The sequence below is a fragment of the Sitophilus oryzae genome, unplaced genomic scaffold, assembly GCF_002938485.1.
Source record: "Sitophilus oryzae breed Bouriz unplaced genomic scaffold, Soryzae_2.0 scaffold_1716_pilon_pilon, whole genome shotgun sequence".
Taxonomy (NCBI): domain Eukaryota; kingdom Metazoa; phylum Arthropoda; class Insecta; order Coleoptera; family Curculionidae; genus Sitophilus; species Sitophilus oryzae.
Window position 1 is genome coordinate 616867 of NW_022146409.1, and position 19632 is coordinate 636498.

The 19632-nt window shown below is 34.3% G+C and overlaps 1 protein-coding gene across 1 annotated transcript; it reads left to right on the forward strand.

Annotated features, from left to right (window-relative positions):
- The first annotated feature begins 87 nt into the window (after positions 1-87).
- LOC115881317 lies at positions 88-18639 on the forward strand. The gene is made up of 5 exons (XM_030898752.1): positions 88-1034; positions 6765-8751; positions 11285-11752; positions 13915-14622; positions 17785-18639. The coding sequence occupies exons 1-5, from the start codon at positions 159-161 to the stop codon at positions 18603-18605; spliced, it is 4860 nt and encodes a 1619-aa protein (XP_030754612.1). The 5' UTR covers positions 88-158; the 3' UTR covers positions 18606-18639.
- The last annotated feature ends 993 nt before the right edge of the window (positions 18640-19632 follow it).

The following is a 19632-nucleotide window of genomic DNA, read 5'->3' on the forward strand; positions in this document are numbered from 1 at the left end:
GTTAAATCTTATAAGTTATATTTTATTTTTTTAAATTTTAACCAGCCTTGTAGAAGGGCTGTTTGATGTATGTCAGTTAATTTAAAAACACCCGACAGTGTCACCCACTGTCACCTAAGCTAACAAAAATGAAATTTTCGTAGAAAATATCAATAAGTATGAATCACAAGCCCGAAAAAAATTCAATTTCTTCACCTTCGGAAATTGAAAAGAAAATTCGATCATTAAGAAAATCTAAACGTCTAAAGGAAATCGATGAACTAGTTCGAAATGCTTGTAAAAAACTGGATCCAGTGATGACAGTGCTTTTAGATAATAACAAGAACTACGACCACTATTTAACAAAACAAGAATACGAGAATGTTCTTACTGCATCTACAATAATTAAAGAAGTAATTGAAATTTTTGAATCATCCGGAATGAAAACAGACATCAAATATTTGGATTTCGAATTAGAACGTATCAATCTGAACGTTAACAAGAAAGGAAATATATTTGTTGACACTATAATGCTTATACAGCTTATTGATTTATATAATATTCTAGAAAATATCAAAATTTTCGTGGAAAAAATTCGTAGTTCATCTGGTATTAATTCCATAGTTCAAACAACCGAATCATTAACATCATTTGATGTAGAAGAAGAACTTTCTGATGTTTCAGACCCTAATAAATTCACTTTGATGTTGACAGAAGATGACCAGAGTATAATCGATATGTTGAATCAGGAGTATTTCGTTTTTCCTTCAACTACAGAAGTTGACAACCGCGAAAAACCATCTGACATCAACAATGTACAAAGTGCCAATAAGGTTGTTATTAAATGTATCTATAATCTTCAGGAAGTGAGCAAATATTTGGGAATTGAGAAGAAAGATGTGTACACTGTGTGCTCAAGAGCTGAGGTTGAAGATGTTCATCCTCACACGAGTGAGCGTAGACACAGTCCAGTTCATAAAGCTAAAGAGGATACGGTTGTAGTTGGTAATAAATGCTCTTGTGCGGATTGCATGAAGTCTAGGACTGATGGAGAGGTAAGAAATACTATTTTCTTGTATGCAAATATACATGGTGGAATGTATTGCAGTGGCGTTGCGTGAATTTTTGCTTTAGGCATGCACTACGAGGTAATAATAATATTAAAAAGCGTGAGCCCGCAGAAGGCGGATTTTTTCGGTATTGGCCTCAATATTCGCCTAGAAATCGTTTAAAATAGTTAAAAAACGGCTCTCTATGAAAATATGATTTATTTAAAACTAGCGTGTACCCGCGACTTCGTTCGCGTCGAATTAATCATTTGTAATGGTGATGATAAAGCAAAGCAAGAATTTCCAATAATATACAAATTTTCTAACATTTATGTCAGCATGAGAAAAAACAATATGGCGATTACTAAATTACCCAACTTTTTGGAACACCCTGTATAATTTTTTTAAAAATTTCAAAATATGTAAAAAACAAAATAAATTATGCGTGTCCAAGCGTTTTCCCGAAAGACTAACCGTTTTTTAAATAACAAATATTGTAATATTCGAGGGGCGTTTTCACCCTCTTGAAATTTGAGATTCCAGAAACCCCTCCTTATCGAACCTCTACACCTCACTGTCCGTTTGCCAAAAATCAGCTTTAAACGTCAAGCGGTTTAAGCAGAATCGTGATTACTCAATGGTCATATTTTATGAAACACCCTGTATAAATTTTTAAAAAATCTTAAAATATGTAAAACAACAAAATAAAATATACGTGTTTAAGAGTTTTTCCGAAAAACTCACCGGTTTTTAAATAAAAAATATTCTAATATTTGAGGAGTGGTTTCACCCCCTTAGAATTCGAGTTTCGAAAAATCCCTTCTTATCGAACCTCTACACCCTAAATTCAATCCGTTTTCCAAAAATCAGCTTTTTACGTCAAGCGCTTTAAGCAGGATCGTTATTAATCAATGACCAGATTTTTCGAAACACCCTGTATACATTTTTAAAAAATCTTAAAATATGTAATAAAACAAAATAAAACATACGTGTTTAAGCGTTTTTTCGGAAACTTGACCGTTTTTTAAATAAAAAATATTGTAATATTTGAGGGGTGGTTTCACCCCCTTGGAACTGGAATTTCGAAAAATCCCTTCTAATCGAACCTCTATACCCTAGAATCAACCTGTATGTCAAAATTGAGCTTCTTAGGTTGAGTGGTTTGAGCAGGATCGTGATTAATCAGTGGGTCAGTCACTTAAGGATTTTATATATTAGTATAGATTAAACTCCATTCTTCCAGTTTTTTCACAAAAAAAACATAAAACTATTCAGAAGTCCAAAACTCGAAATAAAATCAACACTATTCGTCAGCGAAACAGAGACGCAAAAAACTTTCCCGATCTGCCAACCTGCGACTAAAACAAAACAATTATTATGCGAGCATGCATAATGTTTTGGTGCATGCATTTGCCGGGAAAGCAGCGGCCCAATCCTGCAGAATCGATGTGTGCCTCGACCTCGACGCGCTTAGTATACGCGTAAAGTACGTCTGCTGGATCTGTGTCTATGAAAGGAATGCGGACAAAAAACATTTAAATAAACAGCAATATATTTTATACGTCGACTTGACGAGTACGTCATCGCAAATCGCTCCCACTCATTTTATTGGCTACTTGCAAATTTGTCGAATTTTTATTGATGGGACGCTTCGTCTATTTTTTTACGAAAATCATCGAGAGAAAATCGTTTCCCCTCTCACGGATACCCCTTAGCTACAGAACGGACAGACGTACTGTATCTGTTGTGATTGAATGCACATAATAATCATGCATGCAGTAATTTAAAATTAAGTATTTCCGTATTTTGGTACCGATTATGGGATTATGTGGCACAGTATATTATTTACCTATAGGAATAGAAAGTATTGATAATAAATAGTAGATTTTTAAAATATGCGAGGCAGGGTGTTCCTCGATGACATGCTAATATTTACGGGGACATTCTTGGACATACTCTAAGAAAAAACTTCATATGAAGGTATGTCCTAAACATCTTAACTTTTGAGATATAGGGTGGTAAACTTCAAAAAAACTTTTTTTTTTCATAATAACTCCGATTAGGGAATGCAATCCCGCACCAAAATCTCAATCCCACAAACCCGCGGGATTAAAGCAATCAATCCCGCGGATCCGCAAAATTGCGGGATTGTAAACAATAAATGCTCTTCTTTTCTCTCTTTGATTTTGGGATGCAGTTTGGACCAGGTTTTAGACGCATCTATTGTGATTAAGATGCTATGTGGTTTTCGAAAATATATTTAGCGAATTCTCGTATACAGGGTGTTTTATAATAGTGTACAAATTTGGTCAAGAATTTTTTTTACCGAAAATTTACAATTTTTGAAAAATCGAAATTTTAACTATGTACGACTAATATCTGTATTGAAAATAGAAAAAATAATTTGGTGTTTTTTTTTTAAATTTTTTGTTTTAATATAAATACGAGTTTTTTTTTCGAAAAATATGCATTTATAGTCCTAAATAATACATTTGGTCCTAAATGGTACAAAAGGCATTGTACATTTTGCATAGGCCCACAAACTACTGATATAGCGTGTATCTTCTAGCTGTACAGAAATTTGGACCGATGTATACAGGGTGTTCAAAAAATATATTTAATATTAAATAAACTTAAATTTTATTATAATTTATCTACTTATTTTATAAATAAAAATATTATTCTGATGGTGAAGATTTTTTTCAACTTGTGTTAGTTATCTGCTTTCAGATACACTCTATATAAATAATTTTTTTGGCATATGCAGAATGTACAAAGCTTTTTGTACCATTTAGGACCATCGTATGACTAAAAATGAATATTTTTCGAAAAAACATTGTATTTTCCTTAAAACAAAAAAAAACGATCAAATTGTTTTTTTCTAATTTCAATACAGATTAGTCGTACTTGGTAAAAATTTCGATATTTTAAAAATTGTAAATTTGCGGTAAAAAAGATTCTTGACCAAATTTTTACACTCTTATTAAACACCCTGTATACGAGAATTCGCTTAATATATTTTCGAAAACCACATAGTATCTTAATCACAATAGATGCATCTAAAACCTGGTCCAAACTGCATCCCAAAATCTTTTTTAGTTCAAGAGATATTCAACTTTAAATTTACCCTAAAATTTTGCTTGTCCCGATAATTATGTCCGGCAGTTTATTTCACGAAATTGTCCACAAGTACTAGTTAAACGCTTTTCTTCACTTACGCACGCCAAAAAGAAATCTAACAACTAACCTGTTTGTTTCAATTATTTCTAATGGCGAAGCCGTAAAGGGAATCCTCTGGTGTTGATCCCGCAGATCTCGCACGGTAAATCCCGCAAATTCGATTCCGCGGAATCACAGAGGGATCCCGCATTTGCGGGATCCAGCATTTGCGGGATTGCATTCCCTAACTCCGATATTATTATCATATCTTGATGAAACACGATACACGTTTTCTATGTATCAAGATGTCTTTTTTAATGTACAAAAAAATTGGGTTTTAAATGGGTTTTGAAACGAATATTTTATTAAAATACCAAGGTCGGAGGTCTCCCCCAAAAACGAGGGTGATGGGAGAAAACGGAAGTCATATTTGGATTCAGGGGGTCATGTTACATAGGAATCGGCAAGAACGGTATTAGGGCCAATTTTCATGCAGACCAGTGTTATACTTGTGGAATAATATTGACATTTGAAAATTAATTTCATTCTCACTTCTTTGAATATCTATAGGCCAGTAAGCGAGGGTTTTAGAGTCCGAATTCTGAACACCTGCACCGATTGACGTGAAATTTTAACAGTGAATAGAGATATATGTAAGAAAACAAAAGTCACATACTAGCGATGTATGCTTTTACCCTGGGAGTGAGTGCCACCCTTCTCGGCGGTGAAAAATAAATCACCCATTTTAATTGCAAAAATCAATAAAGGAATTAATTATAAGCAAAACATTTTTTCAGAAAATTAATATTTTCCTACTTATTTATGATTGAAAATGTTTATTTTTCATCTAAAAACTGCATATTTTCTGCCTTTTTTATAAATAACTCGAAAACCTTGCGTTTTATTGCAAAACTCATGAAGCTTTTGAAATAACGAATCAATTCGTTTTTTGTGGATTACCGTAGGTGTTATAATAGGCGAGTTATCACTCTGTAAAGGTGATTTTTTATTTTTCGAAAACTAAATTTAAACCTTTTACCGTAAAACAATGATGAAAGAATATATTTTTCGAAGAAAATGAATATGCCCGTTTTTAAAGTGCTTGGAAAGACCTTTTAAATGTTTGTATGTATGTATTTTCGTAGCTCAAAAACTTGCGGAGTTCTGATAAAAATAAAATAGTCACCTCATATTTTCAAAAATAAATTAACAACAAAATCTATGACTGAAATCACAAAAATAAAAACTAAGCGTTATATATACAGGGTGGCCCATCGAAAACGTTCCGCAAGGCATAACGGCCAGGATATTTTTTTTTCAAAAAATCCAGAAACATCACGTAAATTTTGTTTGTGAGGGGGACAACTTTTGCCCCAAACATGATTGCAAAATCTTCAACCCTCTAAGCGGGGGTGTCATCTCCCAACTTTTTTCAAACGTGAAGGGGGGTCAAGTGGTACCGCAATGAAAAAAGCTTTTTATTCTCTATACTTTCCCGCTTCGTTTTTGAAAATCGGTCGAGTCATTGAGAAAATATGAAGGATTGAAATTTGAAAAGTTTATTTAAACATTTATCAGAGTAAATGATAAGGATAAATTCCTTCGACCAATTTGCTGTTTTTTCTTATTATTTCTAGATGTTTACGCATTTTTTCACTTGCCACAAGGTTGAACGATCAGGTGCGGCAGTTGCTAGATAGCTGTTCTGTGGCTTGTTTTCAAAGTTTAAAAAAATTTTGAAAAATTGAAAAAAGTTGGGGGTGACACCCCCGCTTAGAGGGTTGAAGATTTTGCAATCATTTTTGGGGCAAAAGTTGTCTCCCTCACAAACAAAATTGACGTGTTCTTGAATTTTCAGAAAAAAAAATTACCCTGGCCGTTATGCCTTGCAGAGCGTTTTCGATGGGCCACCCTGTATACAGTTGTCTATATTTAGGTACTAACAATGGGCTCTGCAAGTTTGAGCAGTTTAGAATGCCTAAATTTGAAAAAAGTTGAAAATAATGAATTTTTTTAAATTTTTCTCAAAATAAATCTCAAAATCTCAAAAACTAAGCAAAATACGAAAAAAATGCAACTTAGTAAAATTGAAGTTCTTTTTTTGCTATATTTTTGCTCTCTTTCAATTTTTCTGTAGATCGCTTTATTTCGTAGATATTACGTTTTTTTAGTTTGACTGGCGTGTAAGAACCACCTTCTTTGAGTCCTTAAAACCCGAGAATCTCGTAAAAATGAAGAGCCCAAGACTGTTCAACTATAGAGATTAATTTGTAGCTCGTGTAATTTCCTACAAATTGATAGTTTTTATTTTTATGATTTTAATCGTAGATTTTGTTGTTAATTTTTTTTCGAAAATATGAGGTGATCATTTCAGTTTTATCATAACTCCACGAGTTTTTGATCTACAATAAGTAATGTCCTATTTTTTCCTCGCTTACTGGCCTACTATAGTTATTGGCAGTTTTACATAAAAAATCTAGATTTGACACAAAATTAGATCCTAAAACTTATTATAAAATTGTTGCGTGAAAATCCTTGCATACTCAACTAGTTAATTTTGACACGTTAATATTCTAGGAATGCGAAGACGACAAAATTATTATATGCATCAAGGGCCGCAACCAGGACGAAGGCGATGTAAAAATAGTCATTAGGCAGTGCCCCGATTGCAAGAACTCCGAGGGCAAGGACGATTCTAAAAAGCGTGCAAAGCCGCACCCACCAACTCCCGACACCCAATCACAAAAAAGCGTCAAACTCGACGAAAAACATCCGTCAGAAAGTTCCAAGAGCTACAAATCTCAGCCATCGGCTGCAAGTTCACAGCATTCGCAGTCTGTACATGACAGCGATAGCGAACCACACATGAATGAACCGGCACTTGGAAGAACCCGCTCCCGTGAAAGCACTAGGTCGGAGAAAAGCCAAAAATCTGTCGTAATCCAGGACGAGCCCGAATATAAAAGTAAAATTTCCCAACCAGGTGATTTACGCTTAGCGAAAAGTGACAGGTCAGTTCATAGCACTCGTAGCAGCTCTCCTGTTACATCTATTAAAAGTGAACAGGATCAATTTAAGGAAGAAGACAAATATGAGGAAGAAAGGCATGCCCCAGAACCGAAAACCGAGACTTTCATACAACACCAAGCAAAGTACTCTAATATCAACCTGTTTGAAACAACAAACCTTTGTTTGAAAACCGAAACAGGTCAGGATCTAATTATTTCGTTAACAGTAACTCTGCAAGAGTTCGAAAACAAAAAACTGAGCTTGAGAGACATCTTTAGCGAAGATGAGTATGCAAATAAAGGCCAGCAATATCCTCCTGATCAATATCCTCCGGATCAGACTATGGTTGTAGAGGATCACTTTATTCCCTTAGAAAGGACTAAAGTATGTTCCTCTTTAGATTTTGATGTAACAGTTGAAGATTCGAAGATGAGAGACAAGGGTCTTAAAAATAAAAACGCCCAAATCGTGGTGAAGCTGAACGATTTTGGGATTGATAACCTTCTTCGAGCTTGTAGGCCAGCTAAATGTTGTAGAAAATCGGTTTTAAATGAAAAAATGAAGAAGTGTATGCCGTATCCTCCAAGTTTAAGGTCTTTGCCGTTGGATGATAGCGATTACGATGTTATACATCAATCTTTGCAGATGAGTTTACAAAAAGTGAAGAATTCTACAAATTTGAAGAAAGAATATTATGTAAACCATGTAAATCCAGTCCACACTGTTATGTATTTTCACATTGAAACTGCTGATCCTATGATATCGTCTAAAATAAAAAATGTTAAGGAATATTTTGTTAAAGAAAAGCTAAATTATTATATAAACTTGGTAAAAGATTTCAAGTCAAATGCAAGAGAAGGTATCCAGAATAAAAATGATAATAATCTTCTCGGAACTTATAAAACTACAAAATGTTGTTCTAAATATGTTTTAAATAAAGAAATAAAGATGCTACAACTTGGCAAAAAACACTACGAAAATGTTATGCAAATTAGTTGTAAAAATCATTATTCGCATGGTATTAATAATATTCATACTGTAATGTATTTTCAAGTTGAAACAAATTTACCAGGAGTACCAACAAAAAAGAGACCAATTAACAAATGCTTTGTAAAACAAAAATTAAATTATTACATCAATTTAGCTAAAGATTCGGGATGTAATAGCAAAAAGTCAAAATCAAAATATGACGTTTTGTATGTTGACATGAGAGACAAATCGGACAAAAACATTAAAAATGAAGTGGTGAAAAAATGCTCAGGAGAATCCAGTACTTCTCGCTGGACCAAGTTTCTCAATTACGATGAAATACCCATAGTTAGCAAACAAACTGTAGCCGACCAAAATGATTTGTTCAGTCCTTTAACAGAAAACCAGTCGTCGGACAAGCATTTGAAAACTAAAAGGAAAACAGTCCCCCGAAGCAAAATACCAGTTTTTCAAAAACATAGTCCTCAAAAAAATGGTGAAGCGAAAACATTGGAAACGGAAATATATTGCATAAGTTTGAGTTCGTTGCCTGAAAATAAAGATCTGGCGTCTCGTATCATGAATGGTAAGTTTTAGTTTTTATATTTTAAGTAAAAGTTTATAGGTAACTGGATGTGGTAGACAATGTCTCGGTAACAATTATTATCGAATATTGCTTTTATTTATATTTGTATAGGCTTGGTGCGTTCTTCGCCGGTGCTGCCACCATCGGAGAAAACTGTGGACCAAACGAATACACGGGTTTAAACAGCGAATACACGAAAAAAAAAATATAATTATTTTACATACATACATACATATTGACATTACTCGCAGACGAGTATTCGACACGCATCAGAAGATGGTCACGCAAGGCGTTTTCTTTCATGAGCTTTTCTGTAACTGAAAAGTCCGATACGTTTATCTGTCTACCGCACTCCGGACATTCAAAAATCTCATTGCTTTGTTGCCTCTTTACTTTTTGGTTGTCACTGTTAAGTGAGTTTACAATTCTTCTCCATTCCGTTCTATTGTAAACTGCTTCTTCCCACTCATTCTGCATGTTAATCCCCTTTAAGTTTTCGTGGAAAATATCCTTGTACCTTTTGAGTTGTCCACCCGGCCTCCTCTTACCGTTTTTAAGCCCACCGTAAAGCAGAGATTTTGGTATGCGGTTTTCTTGCATTCTGCATACGTGACCAGCCCATCTTAAGCGGGGCTTTGTAATCATGACTTCAATACTCGCAGTTAGCTTTTTCAAGGACCGATACGTTTGATTGTTGAATGTTGGTGAAACCATTTGATTCTTAAGAGTTGTCTAAGATGTTTGTTTATGTCTTGGCGGTACTGCACCCAGGTTTTGCTTCTTATCTGTATCTAATGCCCATACCTCTCCTGCAGTTTGCTGTCCACTATAATGGAGAGTGCTGCCATGAATATGTTGAATAGGTAAGGCGCCAAGACACATCCCTGCCTAACTCCCGTGTTTGTTAGGAAGCGATCGCTCAGTGATTCATGATGTGAAACTCTTGACTTGTTGTTGTTATGGAGGCTTTTACACACTGTAAGAAATTTGTTAGGTACTCCGAACTTTTTCATAATTGCCCAAAGTGCATCTCTGTTCACAGAGTCGAAGGCTTTTGTTAGGTCGATGAATGCATAAAGTTTAGACTGCTGTTCTTTTACTTTTTCCTGTAGTTAGCGGATGGAGAATATGGAATCGACGGTGCCGCAGTTGGTGCGAAAACCCGTTTGCGATTCTGGGAGGATTTTTTCTATATGTGGGTGCAGGCGAGGCGACAGTGGGGTATTTGACACTGATAGTTGATCGAAATTTTTTTATGTAGACCTTATATAAATTATTGCTATTTTCAATTAAAGAGAAAATAATATGAACAAAATAAAGAATAATTCGTCGATTCTAAAAAAAGAAAGAAAAATCACTGTTCCAGTGTTTCCACGGTCAGTACCAGTAGTAATATCGCAACTACTACTACTAATGCTACGACTGATCCGCGAGCAATGCACATACCACTAAAGTCACTACTAATGCCAAATTGTGCTATACTGCTAATGGCACTAATGCGATCGCTTTGTATACAACAATGCCATCGCGGTTTACACCTCGCATTAGTATATCACTGATTGGCAAATTAGAGGAAACCAAGAATGTTTTTCTCATTTTATCAGCAAAATCGCAAAAAGTCGCAGTATTTTATTTTACTGTATGAAAGCCCAATGTTTACTAAGTAAAACGTATATAGACAATATGCTGAATTCTTCGAAATGCGCAACTAAATCTCTAAGTATAATAAAAATGGCACAAATTTAATCAAATTTTCTGAACGCCTAACTTTTAGTTGCAAAAAAAAATCGTTAGTATAGAGAATATTAAAATAAATAATACGTTTTTGTAGAATACATACCTGCAGCTTGCTGAGCCATTTTCAATCAAAACAATAATATAAACGTAAAAAGAGCACAAGAAGAACAACAATTTATAATTTTAAACATAAAATTTAGCCATTTACCTCTTATCTGTGAGAAGTAACAACTTTGACTTTTCGTTGAAACAAATGAATGCAACTAAACACACCCATAGCAACGCCATTCATGGCAGAGATGATTTAACTTATCATTTATCTTTTTTTGGGAAATCTTAAACACATTTGCTTTTTCGAATTTCGATCACCTTTTTCATGCTAATACCCCACCGTGAGGCGGTTTGACATAATTTTTGTAAGAATTTTTCCTCCGATAGCCAGTAGTGAAATTTCTCGGTAGTTTCTGCAGTCTGATGAACTTCCTTTGTTCTAACCAAAACAACAATCAAATTAAAATTTGATTGTTGCTGTAAAGCAAAATTCGATAATAAGGAACTTAAATTCTTTTAAACAATATGAACTGATATCAGACACACCCTAAAGCTCATATTTGACAAATAATGATAACGTAACAGTGAACGATGCTGAACAGTCTTTACGTCTTGGGTACTTTTGTTTTGTACAGTAAGGCTCTTCTATATACTTATTATTTATCTGAGCATATTGAGCATTCGAGCCTTTGAGTTAATATAAATCCATATTTACATAGGTAATTGATTATATTGGTCTTTTCAGGAATTAAAAAAAGCAGTACTATCGAAACTATAGAAGATAATGCCGAAAAATTGCTTAAAATTAAAAAAGATAAACCTTTGTACGCACAAAAAAGTGTAGGCCCTTCAAATTACTCCATGTTAAGCAACAGATCAGTCAAACATCACAAGAAGAAAAAGAAACAGTATTATCTCTCTAGATCAAAGTCAGAAACGTCTTTGAATATTAGAAGTGCACAGTTGAAAAACAGAAAGAATCAAACTTTGAAGCAAAAAGTAACCAAAACTATATTAGACACAAATTATGTGAATTCAAATCAGAATATTCTTAAATCTGAAGACTTAACGCAATTGATAATAAATTGTTTTTCTGAACTTGTATACAATATGGTTTCTGAGAAGATATTGAACGAATTGCGATTAGAAAATGTGATTAGAAATCCAATAAATGAGAAATATTGTCATGTTCAAGTATCTACAACGGGTCAAAGTGAGTATAGTTTGTCTGTGAGTATAGTTTGTGACAATATATACAGGGTAGTCTATTAATTTGAGGAATTCCAATATCGGCATTGTTGATAAAGATACGAAAAAAAGTTTTAAATAAATCTTGGATGGTTTATAAAGGTATATATCCTAAAAATCTATAATAATAAAAGGCTATGTTTCAGTTGATAGTTGCTGTGAGTGTATGTATGTGATCAATCGTGGTGAAGCCGCTTTAAAAGCCTGCTTGTTCTCGCGGTTGCGCAGCGTCTAGCGTTTTTTGTATTCTGTTGTTTATTATTTTTGTAAATATCTTGAAAATTGTAATTTGCAAATATCCTTTATAGACTCGACCTAAGGCAATAATAGAAGCCTTAAAAAAACAAGGCCTTGACAGGCCTTATATAGAAACTATCGCCGATATATACAAAGAAGCCACAGCAAGAGTAATGATATATATAAAACAACACCAGGGTGTCCCACTGGGAAAGGAGTACGACAGGAAGACGCGATATTCCCAAACATGTTTACCGCAACACTGGAAGAAATCTTTCGTCAATTGGACTAGATTAACAAAGGATTAAAAATAGATGGAGACTTAACTATGGTTAACTAGATAGACTATAACTGAATCTATCTATATATAGTTAACTAACTTAACCATCTAAGATTCGCTGACGACATTATTCTAATTGCCAATAGTCCTGAAGAACTACAAGCCCAAATTAATAAACTAAATTCAGCCAGCAATAAAGTGGGCCTCAAAATGAATTTAGCAAAAACTAAAGTAATGTACAACGAACTAGTGGAGAGAAAATACATTCTAATAAATAACACAACACTGGAAATAGTAGAAGAATATATATATATTTGGGACAACTAATATACAACTCGGGATCTCTACTACCAGAAATCAGCAGAAGAATTAAGTTAGCATGGAGTACTTATGAAAGAAACTCAATCATATTTAAATCTAGAATGCCACTCTATATAAAGAAGAAAACATTCAACCAATGTGTATAATACTACCAGTCATGACCTACGCATGCAAAACCAGAATACTTAAAACGGACAATATAAGGAAACTGCAAATGCTGTGCGAAATATGCTGGGAACAATAAAGAGAAGAATAGAGGGGTTACAATAAAAGACCTAGGTAATAGATGTAATCCACAGAGTTAAATCGCTCATTGCAATGGGCAGGATAACTGGCAAGAAGAACGGACAACAGATGGATCACAATAATTACAGCATGGTACCCACGAGGAATTAAGAGACCTAGAAGAAGACCGAACCTGAGATGGGACCATGATATAAGGAAATTAGCAGGGATAACTTGGGCACGCATAGCCAACAATAGGCAATAATGGGCCCAACTACAAAGAGAGTACCTAGATATGTGAGGAAGGCTACACCATAATTTGAATTGTTTGAATAAGCTGAAAATGATGATGACATCCTAAAAATATTTTGTTGTATATAAGGTGTCCCAAAAAGGTTAAAGTTGTAATTTTTTTTTAATTTTAATCCCCATTTTTGTGTACAGAGTTGGATTTGCTGAATCCACAACAATCCGTACCATTGTACACTATTGTGATTTGTTGCCATTGTATTTCTTATTTGCTGGAGCTTTTTCAAAACGTTTTGCCTAAATTGTTCAAGTTTGGCATGTATTTTTAGCATATCCAGACGTTTAAAATCCTATTAACAACTTCGCTGTAAAATCAATAGAGGAGTCAATATTTGGACAGTTCAAAATTTGCATGGGATCTTCTATGTTTCCAACACCGATGCACCACCCGGTATAATATCTTCTTATATCTTTGTCAACAACGACGATATTTGAATTTCCAAGACCAATGGACCACTCTGTATATTTGTAAAGTGATTAAGATGTTTTTTCCTATTTAACTGATGTTATGTCTTACAAAGACAAATATATCACCTTATTTGATTGTAAATATTATTTTTTTATTACTCATATGTATAGTCTGTCCAACGAGTATGGGATGATTTTGATAGAAGGCATCCGAGAAATGACAATGAATAATAATTAGTGGTGAAATAAAATGACGGACACAACTGCCACTGTCATGGATCCTATCGTTGCACAGTCTATAGGTATGTTTTTGCAACACTTTGTTGGTTAAAAAACATGTTTTATAGGTTTAATGGATATGTACGATACTGCCCAAAAAAGCACATCTGCTAGCATACTGGAAATCAAGCAATATCACTTAAACACTTCCTTCCACGACCTGAAGGCCAAACAATCCCAATCGTGTATCTTCTTTATTGGCAACAATATTAAGAATTCCTTAATTTGCGGGGACTTAGCTATTCAAACCTCTCGCATCTTTGGCACTAATGTACAGTGCCAAACATCACAAACTTTGGTATCATATAAGAAAGACTTGAAGCCGGAGGTTAAACGCCAGAAACACAAACTCTTTTCTGCAATTTATGACGGAGAAGCACTAACTGGAATTCCTAACAGTTGTGATCAACTGGAAAACTTCATTGTGCTTTTCAAAAGCCTTGAATCTTTTACATCAGAAGTCTTTGAAAAGGACCTTAGTTTAATAGATTCGGTTCAAAGTTTCGAATCAACCAGGCACAGTATTCATGATAGCCTGAGTAGCTCGCTTCTTAAACTGAAAGAGACTTTGGAGCGATACGAAGTGGTCAAGAAGGAAATAAAGCAAAGAGAGAATATTAATCCTATTGAATATTTTGTGTATCAAATGTGCGCTTGTAATAGAGTTCAAAAGAAGCCATCTGTGGTTCAGAGAATTTTAAGTAAGACTAAAGGATTGTTTTCGTCGACACAGTGTAATAAAAGGCAGAAAACATGGGAACCTTCAATGATTCGAGGTGAATATTTTGTAAAATACTGTAACAATATTAAGAATATCTGAAAATTCATTAAATATTTAACTTTCTTTAACAGAAAAAAAATTCTTTATTAGTGACCGGTTTCGGCAATTCCAGCCATCATCAGACCTTTGTCAAAGACTTTTTGATAGTGGTTTGGACTTTGTTCTAGATTTTAACCTTAACTTTGATATCTACAGAGTCTCAACAATACATTTATTTATATGTGATTAAATTAGAAAAAAACACTGATTTTTCTCGTTTTTTAAAGAACTGTAAACTATAAAAACTCTTGCCAATATATACAAAGAAACCAAAGTAAGAGAAATTATATATAAAGCAACCACAGAGTTCCCAACTGGTAAAGGAGTACGATAGGGAGACGCGATATCCCCAAAGCTGTTTACAGCAACACTAGAAAAAGTCTTCCGCCAACTAGAATAAACCTACAAATGCCTACTACCGCCTAAGAATAGATGGAGAATATCTTAACCACCTAAGATTTTCTGATGATATAGTCCTAATTGCCAATAGTCCTGAAGAACAACAAACACAAATTAACGAACTAAAAACAGCCAGCAATAAAGTGGGTTTCAAAATGAATTTAGCAAAAACTAAAGTAATATACAACGAACTAGTGGACAGCAGAGATATTCTGATAAATAACACAAAACTGGAAATAGTAGAAGAATAGTAGAAGCGCTACATCTCTAGCATGTATTTAAAGTGTTAAAATAAAAATGTTTATATTCAATTTTGCATCTAAAAGAAAAATAGTTTACAGTTTCATCATCATCATCATTCTCAGCTTATTAAACCATTTCCAATTATGGTGTAGCCTTCTTCACATATTTAGATACTGTCTTTGTAGTTGGGCCCATTGGTTGTCTGTTGATAGCTATGCGGGCTCAAGTTATCCCTGCTAATTTCTTAATATCATGGTCCCATCTCATGTTTGGTCATCCTCTAGATCTCTTAATTCCTCGTGGGTACCATGCTGTAATTTTTGTGGCCCATCTGTTGTCCATCCTTCTTGCCAGGTGTCCTGCATATTGCCACTTAAAGCATTTTATTGTGTGGATGACATCTATTACTTGGGTCTTTTGTCGTATCCACTCTATCCTTTTACAGTCTTTCTTGGTTATTCTCAGCATATTTCGTTCCATTGAGCGTTGTGCGCCCTGCAGTTTTCTTATAATGTCCGTTTTAAGTCTCCAGATTTTGCATGCAGAGGTCGTGCCTGGTAGTACACATTGGTCGATTGTTTTCTTCTTTAGATAAATGGCATTGTAGATTTAAATATGACTTAGTTTCTACCATAAGTACTCCATTCTAACTTAATTCTTCTGTTGATTTCTGGTAGTAGAGATCTCGAGCTCTGTATTGCGGCGACTTTTAAAAGGTAAAAAAAATATGTAAAAAGGATGTTACAAATTAAAAAGTAAACCGCAGCGTACGGCTGCTCTTTGTCTGGTGAACAATAGGTGCAGGTTCATTTAACTGTTTTTGCAGTTTATTGGGCACCACTTAATTTAAGCCAAGTGAATGTGATATTTAAAACATTAAGAAAATTACCACAGGCTAAAGATCTTCTGTAATGATATATCTCAAATTAAAACAATTTAATTAAAAACTATATACATTTATTAATAATTAAATAGGTTGAATTGAAACTCCAGTCAATTAGTGTTGATTTTCTATCTTACTTGGGCCCATATCCATTACGTAACTACTTCAAACCATCATAAAACTTGGAAATTTGCGGAAAAGAGGAAACTCGCCAGTTCACACCAGCCTCCAACAGGGAACCTTCACGGAACCATTCAAAAAAACAAAAACTGCTCAAAAGCTTCTGCTAAAAAATTATTGCTGTGCTCAAAATCTTCTCAAAAAAACTCCCAAAATGTTCTCGTTTCCAAAACGAAAGTTGTTCCCAAAATGGTAAGGGACACAATCCAAAATAAATTATTTTTCCTCTAAGTATACGAAAGAAAGTAAAAGAAGAAAAACTATAACTTGTAAAACTATAAACTTATTCTCCGCCACATACGATGTAAAAACAAAACTTTTCTTGGAAGATGAAAACCACCCTGGGACTTCTCACCGTGGTTGAAATGGAATTGCCGAAAAATCCGAGTAAATCTTTAAAATTCTGCCGGAGATTATTTTCTGAAGACAAAAAGTAAACACACACCAAACTGTGCTCGAAATAAGAAAAGTTTAGGAAAGTTATCAATAACATTTAAATAATAATTTAAACTAAAAATATAAATGGCAACCCTGCGCCACCACATCGAACGGCATTCACGGGACGGGCATTATTTGCTTCTAAATGCTGCTAGAGATGTAGCGCTTCTACTATTCTTCTACTATTTCCAGTTTTGTGTTATTTATCAGAATATCTCTTCTGTCCACTAGTTCGTTGTATATTACTTTAGTTTTTGCTAAATTCATTTTGAAACCCACTTTATTGCTGGCTGTTTTTAGTTCGTTAATTTCTTCAGGACTATTGGCAATTAGGACTATATCATCAGAAAATCTTAGGTGGTTAAGATATTCTCCATCTATTCTTAGGCGGTAGTAGGCATTTGTAGGTTTATTCTAGTTGGCGGAAGACTTTCTCTAGTGTTGCTGTAAACAGCTTTGGGGATATCGCGTCTCCCTATCGTACTCCTTTGCCAGTTGGGAACTCTGTGGTTGCTTTATATATCATTTCTCTTGCTTTGGTTTCATTGTATATATTGGCAAGAGTTTTTATAGTTTACAGTTCTTTAAAAAACGAGGAAAATCAGTGTTTTTTTCTAATTTAATCACATATAAATAAATGTATTGTTGAGACTCTGTAGATATTAAAGTTAAGGTTAAAATCTAGAACAAAGTCCAAACCACTATCAAAAAGTTTTGACAAAGGTCTAATGATGGCTGGAATTGCCGAAACCGGTCACTAATAAAGAATTTTTTACTTTGTTAAAATGAACAATTAAATGTTCTATAACTCTGTAGATATTAGTAAGAGATCTCTGTGATATTTCAAACACCACATAACATCAAGTAAAAAACAAAGTCATCTTAGTAAAAAACAAAATACACCTCTTATAAACAATTTTTTTGAGTCTTGTTACTACGTGTTACTAGATAATAAATTATTTTTACCTTTTTCAGATACAGATATCTGTCAGCATTGTGGTTGTAATATACTAAAATGTCACAATAAAAACGCCAATGCTGCACCTTTATCTGCATGTTCATGTCCATCCGAGACAAAGACCGAAATTATCCAAGATTCCAAGAAATACCGCCAACCTTGCTGCAAAACAGAACAAAATAAACCAAAAAAAATATCCAGAATTGCTTGCGAGCATTTGGCCAAAATAAAATCATACGTTCAGTGTTCAGTTTCAAGCATTTTGAAAAAAGACCAATTGCAGCCTTGTACTTGCCCAATAAAAAACGGCACCGACGCTAAAGGAAGTTCTAATGAGATCTCTAAAACAGACCAATCGCATGATACTAAAGATTCCTCAACTCAAAAATGCGCATGTCAGAAGTGTGAAAACTTTTCGGAAGACGGGACTTGTTGTTGTTCGCATTGTCAAGGATGTTTGGATAAAAGTTTGGAAGCGAAACCTAATAATAACGATGCTGGTATCTTATGTAAATGCTCAAAAGAAGAACTAGAAAAGTCGAAAAGTAAAAATAACAACAACGCAATTGTAAACTACGGCATAGTGACAATAGACAGGGATATGGATGAAACGAAACATGAAAACTTTGAACAACTGGATACTGAAAACGTCGATAATACTAATGTTGTTCTTGATACGGTCGATAGCAATGTTACTTCGAGTTTCTTTAATAATGACAGTAACAACACTGCTGCGTATTATGTGATAGCTTCTCCAGCAATGATGTCAAGTTTAAGCCTAGAAAGTGCAAATCCATTTTGTCAATATTTGATCAATATGTCACCTGTAAATAGATAAAAATAAATATACATTTGATAAAAGTTGATATTATGAAGATTTGTGTTAAAATGAAAGCATTTTTTAACAACCTAGCCATATCTATAGTTTTTCTCACGTTGCGTTGCTTGCCCTCCTTAATTATGTTATTTAAAAGTAATACAACTTTGATGAAAATTGAATTCAAAAGAAAAATACATAAATAGACTACGATGCAATTTATACATATTAAGAATATCATTATTAAGTTGTTTCCTACGTTTGCGACAGTTTTTCTAGTTGCTTACTTATCCACGTAAGTATACAGGGTGTCCCAGGCTGAGGGTCAGATATTTATTGATTAGATCAGATATTTTCTGCACATATTTTTTTTTTGTGTGGGGAAAAATCTGCAAACCAGAGACCGTATGTGGTACTGTCGGGGTGGTTGAGGTACCTTACCGACTAAAAAACCTCCACAAGCCGCTTTGAATATCTCCCCGAGGAACTACCTTTCGGCATTACTTCTCGAGGAGGCGGTTTTACTGCGATGTTTTAGTTACTTCGTCTAGCTTCTTTCTCTTTTGCATCTATTAGTGTCTCCATAAAAGTGTGAACCCTATTCCAATTTTCTGGGGATCGAATCATCTCTGGAACTAGATCGGAAACCTTAATTTTTGGGACTCTTAGTTTTTCGTATAGAACTCTTCCTTCAGCTGTCCATCGGTTACATTCCAAAAGGGTATGCTCCACCGTATCAGCATCGGAGTCGCCATAGAGACATCTCGACATCTCGGGCTATCAGCTAACTTTATTTTATGTAGGTAATACCTGAAACAACCGTGGCCAGAAAGGAATTGACTCATGGCATAGTTCATTTCTCCATATTCTCTATTTATCCAACACTCTAGGTTCTTCATAAGTGTTCTAGTCCATTTACCTTTCCCATTTCTGTTTTGACTCCATCTTTTACACCATATTTCCAGAACTCTATTTCGACTTTCTTCCGCTGTTCTTCCTGAATGCAATGTGCAGCCTCCGCAGATATTGTCCTGTATCCACAACATAC

What these genes read in the sequence shown, in the direction of transcription:
- LOC115881317 (XM_030898752.1), top strand. Translation starts at nt 159, where the DNA reads ATGAATCACAAGCCCGAAAAAAATTCAATTTCTTCACCTTCGGAAATT. An exon ending in GGCGTCTCGTATCATGAATG is followed by an intron (nt 8,752 to 11,284) that starts GTAAGTTTTAGT and finishes TGGTCTTTTCAG; the next exon opens with GAATTAAAAAAAGCAGTACT. An exon ending in GGAACCTTCAATGATTCGAG is followed by an intron (nt 14,623 to 17,784) that starts GTGAATATTTTG and finishes TACCTTTTTCAG; the next exon opens with ATACAGATATCTGTCAGCAT.